The sequence below is a fragment of the Stegastes partitus genome, unplaced genomic scaffold, assembly GCF_000690725.1.
Source record: "Stegastes partitus isolate 25-593 unplaced genomic scaffold, Stegastes_partitus-1.0.2 Scaffold625, whole genome shotgun sequence".
Taxonomy (NCBI): domain Eukaryota; kingdom Metazoa; phylum Chordata; class Actinopteri; family Pomacentridae; genus Stegastes; species Stegastes partitus.
The window spans coordinates 271,498-287,341 of NW_007578356.1; the positions used below are offsets into that span (position 1 = coordinate 271,498).

The 15,844-nt window shown below is 41.3% G+C and overlaps 2 protein-coding genes across 3 annotated transcripts in view; one reads left to right on the forward strand and one right to left on the reverse strand.

The window, feature by feature from the left end:
• The window catches only part of LOC103363024 (diacylglycerol kinase eta), a 90,201-nt gene extending 77,175 nt beyond the window's left edge, over positions 1-13,026 (forward strand). For both annotated transcript variants that reach the window (XM_008289600.1, XM_008289601.1), the window contains 7 exons: positions 951-1,085; positions 2,655-2,818; positions 4,503-4,608; positions 5,549-5,638; positions 6,393-6,506; positions 6,686-6,800; positions 9,201-13,026. In XM_008289600.1, the coding sequence (XP_008287822.1) occupies positions 951-1,085; positions 2,655-2,818; positions 4,503-4,608; positions 5,549-5,638; positions 6,393-6,506; positions 6,686-6,800; positions 9,201-9,253 (777 nt within the window). In that variant the 3' untranslated portion in view covers positions 9,254-13,026. The remainder of the gene's footprint in view (positions 1-950; positions 1,086-2,654; positions 2,819-4,502; positions 4,609-5,548; positions 5,639-6,392; positions 6,507-6,685; positions 6,801-9,200) is intronic.
• Positions 13,027-15,377: 2,351 nt separating this feature from the next.
• The window catches only part of LOC103363025 (cysteine and histidine-rich domain-containing protein 1), a 7,998-nt gene continuing 7,531 nt past the window's right edge, over positions 15,378-15,844 (reverse strand). The window contains exon 11 of the mRNA XM_008289602.1: positions 15,378-15,844. This exon is cut by the window's right edge and continues 22 nt beyond it. Within this exon, the coding sequence (XP_008287824.1) occupies positions 15,509-15,844 (336 nt within the window). The 3' untranslated portion in view covers positions 15,378-15,508.

Below are 15,844 nucleotides of genomic sequence, written 5' to 3' on the forward strand. Positions count from 1 at the left end.
TATTGTGTTGGTTTCTGACCACTTAAAACTTGTATCTACCAAACATCAGCATGTTGCTGTTTCCATCATGTTAACATTTAGCTCTCGTCGTAACTGCAGACTCTTGTTAGACATTAGCCGATGTTCTGATCCTCAGTGAGTCAAACTGATTTAATGTTGTAATTAAAGTGCTTAAAATCTTAGATTGCAGCTGTAAACTAAAGATTCCTTTTACAAGAACATATTTACATAAACTGGAGTTGATTTTAATCTTGACGTGAATCACAAACACTCGACCTCGGTTATTTAAAAAAAAAAAAAATCGGGGGTGGGAGAAAATAGCATATAGTTAACTTTGATAATATAATCCAAGAATTTTTTATTTGTAAGTTCAGGATGTTGTGTGTCAGTTTCCTGTTTTAAATGTACTACAACAGTGACTTAATTGAAATTGTGTAGAGGGTCTTACGGAGCCATTCTGCTAAACTCATGTGCCAACAAATGTACATTTCCATGACTTTTGACACGTGTGCAAAGCTTTCTGAGTTTTCAGACATGTTTAGCGTCTGAAAAAAATTAATAATATAATAATAAAATAGCAATTTCAAGAGGGATCCTGCCCCAGACAGTGCTGACGCCCTAGAAATTCAAGAAAACAGAAAGCTGATGATTGATTGTGCTGTTCAGAGCAGATAACCAGTCGTTGTTTCACTGGAACTAATTGTGAAAATTACTGCAGTCCTGGGAGAACAGTCACATGGTTCAGGTGCACTGGCTCTCACAATGGGGTGTAGAAAAAATTAGCATTCGAGACATATTCAGCACCTAAAAATACACAAACGTTGAGCAGCAGAGGACAGAAGAGGTCGAGGAGGGAATAGCTGGTGTAAGAAAAACAGCACTTTATGCATGGAAGAAACAAACAAGTCTCCCATCTGACAGCTGCTGTTTTCTGCTCTGTCGCTCCTCAGTGCCGGCAGGTGAAGATCACCATCCTGGGGGAGGAGGGGGTTCCTGTGCAGGTGGATGGAGAGGCCTGGGTCCAGCCCCCCGGCATCGTCAAGATCGTCCACAAGAACCGGGCTCAGATGCTCACCAGAGACAGAGTAAGGCCCGGCGCAAATAGGAGTAATCCGACGGGGCATATGTACGAGTCTGCTTCATGGAAAACTGTGAAAGAGAAGCAGCGCCGGCTTGAAATACTCTTCCTTTCATAAATATTGCAGCTGAAGATCCACTCTCAGCTCCGCGGCTTCAGCTCCGTGCCCATGTTGTTGACACTTTCTATTTCGGGATTTCTTAAATCAAATCCATACCCACGGTGTTTGTTCTCCCTTCACACCGCTCAAACCTTTGAGAGCTCTCTTGAGCCGAGCACATTTGGGCAGCGCGTTTCCATGGTTTCCCTCCTTAAGCGCCGCAAAGACAGAAGAATACTTTATCCTCCTAAATGTGGGTTTTATTCAGTGAAATGGTGACGGTTATGTTTCAGGTGAACCTGCTGGATCCATGTGCATTAGATTTATCTTTCTTTGCTCCTTCAGTTCCGTCAGATTTACTCGTTTCTCTTGTATTCCAGTCCAGACGTGCTGTAAAACGCACCGGTGTCTAATTGTGCTACCTTCACTATTCAGTTGATCTTCACAAACGCACAATGCCCAAAGAAACTCTATAAATCTGAGAGCTGAACTGTGAAGCTAGCTTGACATATCCAGCCTTTCTTTGCGTAAGTCGACATGACGAAAACTAAAGCCCCAGTCAGAGATAACAGGTATCAGGAGGGCGGTTTTCAACTTTCTTTAACTCCAACTTTGTGCTTTGGACTCTTTTGCCCACATGAAACAATCGTGTCCAGCATCTTTAGTCTTGTTTTAATGGAGAACAACAAAGAACATTAAAATTCTGATGTTGAAAAGCGCTGCTACTGCAAATGATGCAGGACAGGAATGCTGGTAGAAAACTGTTAAACGTGTGGTCATATATTTATTTAACTGATCACTTATTTCTAACTGACAGCAGCACATTATCCCACAAAGTGAAATTATTGTTATTGATTGAATATTGTCTGTAATAAATGCCAGTAGAATAATCAATTTTCTAATATGTGTTCTGTCAGCTGCAGACTAAATGGACCAAACCTAAAAACATGTTTATGGGATTTCTACATCGCCAACTGATTACATGTGTGGTTCCCATGGCAACCAGTGTGCAATGCTGTCGCTGCACGGCTTCATACGGTTGTATTAGTAACATACGGATCAGCAGGTTTGCAGATGTAACTTAAGTTAAGAGTTGTCAGGACATGATTTTGGTTCAAGGGGGAGATGCTTCGTACATCTGATTTAAATCCAAAACTCTGAACATAACCTGCTCCTGACCAGGTTAGCTAGAATAAAAAAAAAAAAAAAACATAGAATGAAGCTTTGTTGATTCCTTCGGTGTAAACCTCAGGGAAATTGTTGAAATCCACAGCGTCCGTTACTATGGAGATGTAGCAGGTTAAAAAGGAGATCCACCTTCATGACACTGAAAACACTGACTTTATTGTCAACATGCCTGCTAATGTTGTGATCTCACTTTGTAGTGCAGCCCTCAGGGGTCAGGTGACCCTTGAATTTGATCTGTTGTCACTTGTTAATTATCGCCTAACGCCCAGATCTTCTTCATACAACCAGGCGTTCGAGAGCACGCTGAAGTCGTGGGAGGACAAGAGGAAGATCGACAGCTACCGCGCCAGCAGGCCCCGCCTTAACTCCCAGCAGTCCATGGAGTACCTGACGGAGGAGGAGTGTGCTCAGGTGCAGCAGCTGGGCATCGTGGCCGACACGCTCATCAACAAGTAGGTGGCGCTCTGTGGTGGCGGAAGAAATCACACGTAGCACGCTGTGAATAATCTTCCCTGTGACTGTTGTCGTTGTATTTATTGTATAATTAGATCAGTATTTGTCGGGCATTAATGTAAAAGCAGGGTTTTATTGTTGTTGTTGGTTAACGTGGAGCTCATTTGTTTTCTTTGTCACTGCAGCTAATGGTTATTTTTATTGTGTATTAATCTAATGATTATTCCTCCATAATTAGAAAATAACAAGCGCTTTAAGCAGCTATTAAAATAATGGCAGATTATCTGTCAGCTGAATTGATTAATCAGCTCATCATTTCAGCTCTGTCTACATCATGTTTTATAAAGTCTTCATATGTTTGGTGGGATGAATCCGTAACTGTTGGGAACACAGGTGCAGCCGCTGTGACGTGCACGCTGACAGGAGTGATGACGTTGCTGCAGTCGGACATAAAGTGTCCAGATAGGCAACTGAAATATTGTAAAAAGCTGAAGATACCATAAAAATAAAAAAAAGGACATATTTTTGGTCCATGCCAAATTTTTTTAGGACAACTTCTGCTCCACCGTCTCTAATTTGTCTGAATTTTTTATAGCGTAAAATATGTATATTTATAAAGATAGCTGTGAAATGTTAGCTTGATATATCAAATACTTTCTGAGATTATTGTGTTGGCGGTAACTACACACCAAATAGAAATGAATGAAGGTAATTAGAGTATAAAAGTAGTGAGTAATAATCTGAAAATGTGGAGATGCCATCGTGAAACATGATCAAATCTGCTTTAAAAGTCTGGGAAGCTTTAACATCATGAAGAGTCTAATTTTCAACCCAGAGAGGCTCATTTCTAACAAACGTGTGTCATGGGTTTAAAGTCCTGGTTGAGTATTTCTGATATTAGACAACGTTTTTTTAACATTATGAGAGAGTTCTTGGAGAAATTATTTAGTCAAGTTCATGCAAATGAAAACAAGTGATCTCATCAGCACACTGGTCGTATGATGTGTTTGTATGAAGAGCATAAAGGCGTCAGGGGGAGATCCAGCTCCACGTTCTGGGATTCCTTCATCCCACTGCAATTAGCTGCTTTATTTGCTAAGTTTTTCTCCGTCGCACTAATGAGCCATTGATTTTTGTTCTCTGCAGCTTTCTCAACCTGTCTGAGTTTGTCTGGTTTATTGAAATCTTTTCACGTCTGTCTGCAAATTGAACATTCCTTTCAGGATAATAAATATTTCAAGTACATTTGTAAATCTGGCTCAGATGCACAGAAATGGTCATACGGGGAATTTTTATTTAAAAGAGATTCGGTGTGGAGGATTGGAGGCACAAACGAAGATGTCAACTGTGTAGTTTTCCACCTTTTATTTGAGCAGTCGCATCAGTTTGAAATGAAGACTATATCAAGTTACTCTACAGATGGAGGCCAGTCAATGTAACGCAGGTTTTTCTGGATTTCTTCAAATGGGCCTGCTTTTAATCAAAAGTACAAAAACAGCAAAGTAAAGTTTTGAATTCAAGCAAAAAGTAGCTGAACTCAAAGGTGGGAAAACAGAGGAAGAGAAGTCAGGCTTTTGTCCCATCAACAGGCTGAAATAATCATCATAATTGTGCCCTTTCAGCTTGTTGAAATTGTAATTATAGCTCTTTCATGTCGATGATTTCCTTCCTTCTCCTCCCCAGAATCCGCGAAGCAGCCAAGACCCACAAGCTGGTGGAGCAGGAGTTGGCCCACGCCGTCAACGCCACCGCCCTGGTGCTCACCGAGGCCAAACTGTCCAGCCCCGAGGTAAGACGCCGAGGCGGAAAGAGGGGCAGACGGACCGACAGATGGCCGATTTGATTGACAAAAATGGAGATGTAAAGCGTGCAGATTTTCAGCAATATGTTTGGGTCCCGTGTCGGTTCAGCGGCTGTCGGTTTTGTAGCCTGTTAACCTGAAATGCATCAGCGATGTCACTTCAAGGACGTTCAGAGTAGAAAATAATGAATGATGTAAAGGGAATCAGTACCGTCTTCGCAGGAAATTGTTCTCACAGCCGCTGCATTTCTTGATCAATTTGATTTAATTGGAGCTGTTTTTACTTTGAGTCTGCTTTGATTTAGCATTTTGCAAGTGAGTGTAAATTTAAATAATGTGTTTTATACTTTGCTGCTGCTTTGGTTATTTAATAAAGCAGCCCTCTTACCCAGTAGCTGTATCTATAAACCCATAAATAACACAAAAAGACAGCGTTTGCAGCATATTGAATCAGTCTAATCTGCTCTTTTTGTACTGAAATGATGAGGGAGATCCATAATGCTAAAGTTAGACAAGTTGGCAGCGTTAGAGCTGCAATGTGGGGAAAAAGACCTGAGAGAATGAGAATCATTTTTTTGGTTTCATGGTTGTATATTTTGCGAGCTTGTAATTATGTAATAGTTAATTTTGCAACTTATTTACTCAGCTACAGTTGATTATTTAGGATTTCCATTCAAGTGATTTTAACACTGTCATCTGGAAATTAATGCATTGATTTACAATACTGTAATCATGTTTTTAGAGCTGCAGATTCTGTCACAATGTTTAGAAATATCCACAAATCCAGATGTATTTTGTTGTTGTTTTAATCAACTGCAGCATTGAAAAGTTTATGAAGTGAAGATGTAAAGATAGACATTGTTTGTTGTAATATCTTTGTACCGGGCACTACGTGATGTTAAATGAAGTGATGTTTTTGTGTTTTCAGTGTCTGAGTCGCAGCACTGCAGTGGAAATCGTCAACAGCAGTAAAGTTCTCCAGGCGGAAACCAGGATGCTGCTGGATGGAAAACTACTGGTAAAGCCCGACAGCGTCGTCTGTTGTTTCCTTCGTCTGTCTCTGCTGAAAGCGTTGGAGCTCTGTGACGTCTCACATTTCAGTTTGTGCTGCCGAGTGTCTTTGTTTGGTTTGTGTTTGCTGTAGCTTTATTTACGGTGTGAGGAAACATACCTTGTTTTAAACAATAGCTCTTTGTGCAGAGCTGCACAATACTGCACATCACGACAACAACAGCAACAACACTGGAGACTTAGTTTTCTGGTTATTTTCCCCGTTTGTTTCTACGGTCTGTTTCATAATGTTTAAAAGCCTTTTCAGAATTCACAAGCTGGTCTTAGCTTTCACACATTTGTACCTTCTGTGATTCTAGTCGGAAATATGAACTTTGGCGACTCGTTTAGGTTCCAGAAACATCCTTGTAATGATGAAGTGAACCTGTGATGATCAAACAGCGCAGTAAACAGAATCTAGATGATGTATGCGTATTATTCTGAGAGAAATCCTTGAACGCCACTGTTGACACCTTTTAAAGTTAACAGCTGCTCGGTGTTGCTACGTCTGAGCTCCATATACTCAGAGGCTACATGTACGTCGTGGTCACACAGCAGATGTTGGCCTTTTGCAGATGTACAGATGGAGAATGTTGTAAAAAAGTGTCAGTGGACAAAACGTTGTACAAGTGCAGCTGTCTGTGAGCTAATGTCACATTCTGATTAGGAAATTGTACTTTGAAAGTAAACTTTTGGAGCATTTGTCATCTGCTCCTCTTCAGTCGGAGTCTCCGGAGGAAGAGGAGCTTCGCTCGACTCTGAACAGCCTCAGCGCTGAGCTCCACAAGCTGGACGACATCCACTGGATCTGCCCGCTCATGCAGTGCTCTGAGGAGGTAGGAGGGACAGAACCCGTGGTATTATGAGTCTAACAACCAGCCAAGTGCCGCGGCGTCGCTTCTGTTGCTCAGTCCTGACTAGTAGCAGCCCATCTGCCCTCACTGACGACCAAAATATCAAAATATCCCTCAGTGCCTTTCTGTTTTTGCCTAATGACTCCTCCATTGTTTTTCAGGACTCGGTGAGGGGCAGCACGAAGAGCAGCAGCAGCATGAAGCTGAAGATCATTCCGAAGGTGAAGAAGGAGAGAGAGAAGCTCCACAAGCAGAAGTCCAACAGTTCTCTCTCAGGTAAAACATCAGGACGCTGCCTTCAAAGCCTTTGGTCTCCAACACCTGATATCCTGTCACACTTCAGAGCCTCTGTATGCACAACATGTAGTTTGGCTTTTGTGATTGATTTTAAATCAAAGGTGCATTTTTAAACAATACAGTCAGGAAGTTGCAAAAGTTAAATCAAGTATCAACATAATCTGACCCAAGATTTAAGCTATCGTGTTACAAAAACGTTTAATCTTGTGTTTTTCATCTGTTATACAGTGAATATTAAAGTGAAACTTGACTTTTTTTTTAAATGGGAGAAGAAATTAAATGGCAGTGTCTGTTGAAGAAATGACAAATGGCCCATTGTAGCAAAAAATAAAAGTAATAAGATAATTATTTCTCTGAATTATTGATTGTAGTGACAAAATATTTATGATTTTTTTTATGTAAAAAAGCACTGCTTTGACTAGCATGTTGAACTACATGTATGCAAATGTACAAAATAGGACAGAAAGTGTAGCTCTTGTTGGCCAACATTTAAATACAATTGCTTCCAAAATAGCTCACTTGCTAAAAATCTGCTCATTGAGAGACACTCCAATTTCCAGGTGGTCCATAAACACCTCACATGATGCTACAGTACATGCTAACCAGCTAGTTTGTTGTGCACAGGGAAGCCTGTAGTTTCTACTGAGACCAAAAGTTGTTATAAAATAAGGTGTCCCAAGGTCGGATTTACTGACTAAAACCAAGTCATGCTGTCTACATGGGCTGTTGTCAGTTGTCTGTGATAGGAACGCACTTTTTAAGTATCAAAATCATCTTAATGGACGTGTGTGTAGGAAGCCAACATCTGGATGATGTCCTGCCATGTGTTCCCTTTGAGTGGAGGAATAAACAGCTGTTAGTTCAGTGTTGTTCATGCCAGATGTTAGTGATTGATATTGTTAATATTGAACCTGATATCTGTGATCCTGGTGTGACATCTGTCAAAAAGTCCTCAATGAGTCGTACAGTCACACTTCAGAGCCACAGGATGCAAACCAGTGAGAGTCAAAAACAACAAACTGGGTTGAGCAAAGTCCAGGCGTGTATTGGTGTGTTGGTGTCGTTACATGGAGCCCAGTCCGTTTCTGGTTTGTGTTTGCTTCTGGCTGGTGATCTGTGGCAGACTGTCCACAGCTCTGGGATCCAGGCGTGTAACGGTGAATCTGCAGCAGCTGTATGAAGCCAGATTAATTTAAATGATTGTGTTTGCTGTGGACACACCGGCTGTCTAAAACACTGGATTGTGTCTGACAGCACAATCTGACTGTGTGTGAACCATCCGACACCAGAACCAAACCACAAAGCCTTGTGAGCTATAAATTGGCAAGTTTGCACAACAAACACTGAGCCGGCAGCTTTCATCAATCTCACACTGGTGAGGAAAGCGACGAGAGCCTTTGAAGGTCTGATTACCCTGAAGGAGGTTTGCTCTAAAAAGAGAGGAAGTTGCGTCTCGGTGTTAGATTCAGTCGTCGTTGTCGTTGGGAGGTTTCTGAGAACTCACGTGTTACATTCAAGAAAGACGTTTAACCTTCAGAAGTCTGGCCTGGTTTGGCTGTTTGCATCCTTGTAGTTTTGACACCACATAGAAACATGTTTAGTGTGCACATGTTTGGTATCTGCACAAAATCATCAAGTGTTATGTTTTCACTTCAACCTACTATATTAACATTTTGGGCTCAGAAACACAGAAAATATGAAATCCTATAAAAAAGAAAGATTTGTTGATTTTATTGAAAGACACAAACATGCTCAAGGAAGCATTTTGAAAGCTGAAAATGTAAATATAGGTCGCAGATATGAACATGGAACGGTACATTTGATATAAAAATCAAAGTAATGTTAAATATTTGCAACTATATACAAAGTAGGTGTTGTTTAGGTCATGTTTTTATCGATGCCACTGCAGGAAATAGTTTCCAGGGACTTTCTTTCAGTTTCGTTGTGTACAATGACGAAGAAATGTGACGTCTGCAGCGCGTGTTTTATGTGCGTTTTACGTGTGCATCATCTCTGTGGTTTTACACGGCCTATCGACATGAAACGAAACCTGGGAGAGAGTTTAAAGTCTGGACTTTGACGGCGTCACTGTACATGTGCTCGTTTTTCTGCTGTGACGTCTGGAAAATGTCACATGATGATATCACACCATTATGACAGTGGACCTCTAATGTGGTCAAAGAAAAGAGGTGCAACATGTCTGGTGTTTAGAGAGTGGAGCATAAAAACAGAGCTAATGAGAAGTAAGATTACATAATACAAGTTATTCTATGATTGTTTCTGGAATGGGTAAGATACATACGATTAATAGACGATGAAAATAATCGTCAGCTGCAGCCTGTTTGTTTCTCATCAGTTGTATTTGTGTCTCCTCTGCAGGAGCTTGGGACATCAAAGGTGGAGCCGCAGAGGCAGATTCTTCAGGCAACTGAAGTCCTGATGAGGTGCTTTATTTCCATCCCGTCACCCTGACAACGGGCCTGTCCTCCTCCTCCTCCTCTCTACCCGCCACGCTCAGTGGCTTCACGGAGGTGTTGGGAAGAAAAGGAAAACCATCTTTCTGCCCTTTTCACTTCTGGTGTCATCTTTTTTTCTGCACAGCGGGAGGAATTCTTTTATTTTTTGTTCCTGTTTTTCTCGAATCTTTTGGAAGGGGCCTGGCTTCACATCACATTGCTTCACCAAGTGTTTTTGGTTGTGTAGGTGTGGCCAGCGGCCAGTCAAACGGGAGACGGGGGAGGTTTTGGGGCGACGGCGGCGGCGTCCACCTTGTTTCTGTTTCTTTGACAAAGAAATGTGTTTACGTGGCTGCTCTCCTTGCATGTCGAGGGCAGCCATCTTGTTTTCTATCTACTATCATGAGTTGTTACAGTCTTTGGCTTTTTTCTCTCTAACTTAATCGTTTTAGTTCTGAACTTCTGAACAGCCTTCAGACTTTGATTTTTGATCGTGAGAAGAGTATTTATTCGGTGTTGCTACTGCCATGAGAACTCTGACGGCAACTAATCGACAAAATGAACAAACTGAAACATCTCAACCTTATCGTCTACTGAACTGGAGAATATCTTAAATGTTGCAAAAAATATACCGAGGAATGTACTTGTGTGGACTTGTATTAACCTGTGAATAGCGTTAAACGATAAACCATGTATGATTTCACAAAGGTTCTACTGTCGTGGTCCTAAAGTGGTTCTTAATAGGCTGTCGTGTGACTCGTGTGGTCCGAGGCGGCAAAAATACTGACCTTGGCTGTGAGTCATTTCATCTGCAGCCTCACGAGACGATCGCTCAGTTATGATCAAGGCCTGGAGTGTGACTTATGTGGGAGTCAGTAGGATCTACTCCCGTCGTCTCACCTGCTTTATGAAGAAGCGTTTAGCTGCAGCAGCAGCAGATGAAGTGACTCCCTAAGTCAGATGTTTTTGCCGGCGTGTGGTGGAGGAAGCATCGAGGACTGAACGTCACAGCTACTCAGTGTACCGCTTCTACTTTGCCATATTCATGATTGTACGTGTAATATAAGAGTCAGTGGGTGTTTGATTTTGCCTTGTCTGTGGTTCAAAGCTATTATTCTGATTATTACAAATCTATATTTATATTTTTTTGTATATCTTATTTTCCCAACCCGTGAAGCTGTCTGAGCTTTGCTGCTTCCCCCTCTGAGCGGCTCCTCGGCCACCGTGCGTATAATGGAAGCCGTCCTGTGTGTCCCTGCATGCATACTTAGCCTCCCTACGCCTCACAGTGCAAGTTGCCTCATTATAGTGAAATTTTTAGCTCGTTTGTTCTGACTGGTGACATTTTGTGAGCATTGATTTGGTTTTAACCTGCTCGACCAGGACCAGACTGTTTAACTGCCAGAGAAGAGAAGAAGTTGAAGAGTGTGTTGATTTACAGCCTGTGTGCTAATTCTAAGTGTCTCTGAGCAAACGCCAGTGTTGGATGTGTGATTATTTGCTCTAGCTGGGGCCGGAAAGAGTTGGTTTTTAGACACGTGTGCTCTTAGAGGCAGCGTCTTGACAGGAATGATCCTTAAAGGAGTCCAGGAAGGTCACTTATTTGCTGTTTTACCTTCAGACAGACGAGAGGATGAACATGTTTGTTTGGTCTGTGCACTCGGTAAAGAGATGCGTTTCACTTCAATGGGAGAACATTGAGCTGCAGTAAAGGTGAAACACGCCTCGCAGCGGCTAGGAAACGTCTTTTATTTGCTGGTTTTAGTGTTTGTTGCCAAAGAGGACAGTTTGTGAGCTTCAAGGTGTGATCTGGGCCGTCGTTAAAGATGTTAAATATGTTGGAGGACGGCTGTTTTTACCTTTAAACAGTCTTTGTTAGAAACGTAGTTGAATTTGTGTGTAAGCAACTAAGAGACAGTCAGACAAATAATATCATAACATGTCAGTGCTTTTAATTTAATACAGAACTAATGTGAACTAGTCAAGCTAGGACCTGAGTTAACTATGAGCTAAAAATACCATCAGATTAAATAAGTAGTAAAGTTAACGATGCCTGCTTCACCAGAACGTGTCATGTGGATGTATTTAATGAGCTTTTTATTAGTTTTTATCTGCCAAGGTAGCTTAAGGTTAGTTATTTTGCGAGGCTACGGTCAAGAGAAAAGTCCAACGTCTCAGCTAATAGATGTTTAAAAGCTGTTTTCTTTTAGTGAACTTAAAATGAAATGTGTTAGAGAACAGTTGAGCTGTTGGAGGTGTGTAAGAAAACGCAGTAAGACAGCAAAAAAGTGAATGTCACGACATGTTGGGTGACTTCAGAAAGCTGCAATGTTCAGTGTCAAATAGAAACGATGAAAATGTTGATTAGAGAAACTGGAAAACAGCGTTTTGGCCTTAAAAGTTTCATCAGAATCTCGCCTGAGCGTGGTAGAAAAAAGTGAATTTAGTGAAACATTGGAGTGTTACTTGAAGAAAGAAGCTAAAATGTGAGCAGCTGAAGATGTTGCACAAAGTGAGCTTGGTGGTGTTGATATAAAGGAAGAACCACAGAAACGTGTGTTGTAATGCGCAGCTTCGCTTGTTTGTGATGAAAAGGGACAAAAAAAACAGTAGTATGATTCAAGAACTCACTTTGGAGTCTTAGTTTGGACACGAACAAGGCGGGAAACTAGCAAAGGATCATTTCTGTGCTTTTATTTTTTCTAGAAACGGTTTATTTTGTGTGTGAAGTGGCCCTTTGGAGCTACTGTGAGGCGCTACTCGGTGTTCAGCTCTGGTAGGATCGTGCTGCTGCTGTGTCCGCTCTACACCTTAGAGGCTTTAGTGGTTGTCGTGCCAAGTTCGTAGTGACTTTAGTGGGTGGTGAGACGTTCAGGGTGCGTGGGAGCTTACATGCGTGTGTCGTACATTTCAAAGTTTACTGTATCTTGCCTTGCACTTTACAAAGAAGCAAACTTAATGGGGGGAAGAAAAAAAGACATTTGCGTGTATGTGTGTGTGTGAGTTTATTTTATAATTGATTTGATGACAGGAATCTTTTATTTATGACAAATGTATACGGACAAAAGTGTGTGGATAAAATGTAATATATCTAACCAATTGTAAAAGAATGATAAATATATAGAAATGTATACGCAGACGTTACATCAGTAGTGGTGCAGTCGCTCTCCTGCCAATCCATCGTCATGGTTTCATTTCAATAACAGTAGGTACGTTTATTATAACTTTAAGCCAAAGTTGTTGACATTTTTAAGTGTTATTTAGACACAAGAGGAGATGTTGAGTTTGTGCTGATGCTAATATTTGGTTGAACTGTTTGTAGTTTTGATTTTATTGGCTTTTGTTGTGCTTATAAAGACTCACATGTGGAAGCCATTTCTGGATCTATCTGCCTGTGTTGTTGTTGTTGTTTTCTTTGAATGCATTGCATTTTTTAAAGATATTTTGTGGCTGTTAATTTTTTTTTGTCAAACTGCAAAAATGTCATTTTGGACTGAGACTCTTCTGAGGAGCAGAGAGGAAAACCCACCGATTTCAAGCACTCAGCCATGTTTGTGCAACAGTATTCCATAGAGAACATTTGTGAACGCACCCCCTGATCAGCCAATGCGCGCAGTGCTGGAGCCGGACTAGATGTTGCACGACCTTGTGCGTCGCGAGGTGTTTTGTTGTGTTATCGTGTGCAGTGTGTAACAAAGACAAAGTCAGTGCAACCTCTCTGGAGATTAAATGAATTATTCAAGTGTGAAGCCTTGTGTCCAGTGGCGTCTTTGTGTCGTGTGGGGAAGTTTGTTGTTGGGTTTTCGTTGGTGTTTGTCTTGCAGGAGAAGAGAGAGAGAGAGAGAAGGCTGGACTGTTTCCTCAGATGAAGGTAAAGGCTTATTTTGCACTTGTAGCTGTACCTGTGTGTCTTGTTTTGCTTTTTTTTTGCAGACATGTTGTTGGGAAGAATGACCACTTTGAGAGTGATGGTTGCCAGAGGCATTTCGAGGTGGGTAAGTAGTATGTCCTATATCGTCTTTACAGTTAACACATCAGTTTTTTGTGTCTGTAGGATGTGTCAATGATTAAAATTAGGTTTCAAAAAGGCTCATGTATGACACAATGAACCTTTTGAACAAGTAAAAGTAGAAAATGAAAGTTTTTTTTTGTGATGACAAACAACCCAACCTGCTGTCTTCACTGTATTTCTGTGCGTTTCTATTCAGTGGGTGTTAATGTGTAAAACAATGTAAATCCCTTCAGTAAAAGTAGCAATGTGAAAATACTCCATTACAAGTCCTGTTAAAAATAAAGTCCTACTAAATTCAACATGTAAAGACTGTGTATTTGTTTTTGGAGAACAGTAACATACACTATATTGCCAAAAGTATTTGCTCACTTGCCTTGACTTGCATCTGAACTGACTTCCCATTCCTAATCCATAGGGTTTAGTATGTTGTTGGGTTACCGTTTGCTGCTGTAACAGCTTCAGCGGGAAGGCAGTCCACAAGCTTTAGGAGTGTGTTTATGGGGATTTGTGACCATTCTTCCAGAAGTGCATTTGTGAGGTCACACACTGATGTTAGACCAGAAGGCCTGGCTCTCAGTCTGTGCTCTAATTCATCCCAAAGGTGTGCTGTTGGGTTGAGGTCAGGACTCTGTGCAGGCCAGTCCATACCAAACCCTCTCATCCATGTGTTTATGGACCTTGCTTTGTGCACTGGTACACAGTCATGCTGGAAGAGGCCATCTCCAAAGTGTTCCCATGAAGTTGTCCAGTATTCAGAGTTCCTTTCCCTAGACCTGAGGGGCCCAGCTCCTGGAGAGCAGTCCCACACCACAATCCTCCCTCCACCAAAGTGTACTTGCCAGAGTGTAGTCAGAGAAGTACTGTTCTCCTGGCAGCTGCCAAACCCAGACTTGATTGCCAGATTTGTCACTCCAGAGAGCGTGTCTCCACCACTGCATGTGATGCTTTGCACTTGGTGAGTAATGGCTTGGATGCAGGTGCTTTACCATGGAAAACACAGTCCATGAGGCTTTTTACATAGTGTTGTTGAGCTAATCTGAGGTTCACATGAACTTTGGAGGTCTGTGGCAATTGACTCTGCAGAAAGTTGGTGACTTCTGCTCCCTCAGCTTTGTCAGGTTACATGGCCTACTGCTTGTGGCTGAGTTCGTGTTTGTTTCCAGTTTGTCAGAATGCCACTGACAGTCGACTGTGGGAGTTTTCGGAGAGAGGAAATGTCATGACTGGACTTGTTGCACAGGTGACGTCCTATCAGAGGACAATGCTGGAATTGAGTGAGAGTGACCCAGTCTTTGACAGATGTGTGTAGAAACAGTCTGCATGTCTTGGTGCTTGATTTTATACATGTGTAGCCATGAAAGTGATTGGATCACATGATTTTGAGGGTGGGTGAGGGAATACTTTTGGCAATGTAGTATATCTTATATGGTGTTTGCAGAGTAGTTTATGTGTAAAGGTTCAAACGGTGTTTTGTGGATAAAAGAGGAGTTGAGTGAAATGGCACTGTGTGAGGTTTTGTTGGATTTGTCAGTGACTTAAAAAAAAAAAAAAAGTGCTGTGAAAGTTACCTTGTGAGACAATGTCAACCTTTAGAAGTAGTGACAGCAAAAGTTCATTCATAAATATTGTCAAGATATTAGTGATGAGGGATAATTGGGTGGTGTTTGATTACATCCAGTTACAGCAGTGTCTCTGTGCTGCTGTTAGTGAGTCAAACATGTTTGAAGTGCATGTAAAGTCATTCTTAAAAAGGTGCTATTTAGAAACAACAATGTAACAGAAATGTGAAGTAGGTGAAATGAAAGCTGGCATTTGTAAAGTACAAAAGGTTTTCTCTGACAATGTTTGCATGTAATCGTACAAAATGAAGACATTAAAGGCAACCACTTTAATTTTGTGTTCATTAGAGTCTGAGTGTTATTTCAAAAGTAGTTTTAACCTGTTTGTGTTAAGTGTAATTGAACTTATATGTTTTATTTGCAGCATATTGATGAAAGTGTGAATGTGTTTTCTTCACAGATGTTGACTGTGTAGCTTCAACACTTTTGTATGTGTCAGTGAGTGAAGTTGGAAGTAGGCATCAAAGTGTGATGTAGAAAAAAAGTCTTTATTTGTTGTGTTGAAGTTACAGTCAGTTGTAAATCTGTGTTTACATTAAAGTGTTTGTGGTAACAACCAAACAGTGTTTGGTTGTTTGAACTGTGCTGAGTACATTGTAGTTATTCAAGCTCTGGCATGTCTTCAAATTCTTCCTCTTGTGTCCTCTGTTCTTCTTGCTTTCTTCTCTCCTCCATTGCTGCCTTCATCTCCTGTTCCACCTCCTTTCTCTTGAGGTTCTGCTTGTCTTCCTCAGATTTCTTTTTCTGGATGTTTTTGTTCTGTGGTGTGTCATAGGCCCACTCTTCATCAGAGTCACTGATGTCATCATCTGCTATGTACCAGGTGGGTTGGACAGGTTCATTGGTTACAGTGAGGGGATCTTCAACTGGCTCTACCTCAGGTTTGTAGTTTGGGTCTTCCAGTTTGCCCCAGGACACTGAGTCAGCCTTCTTGAG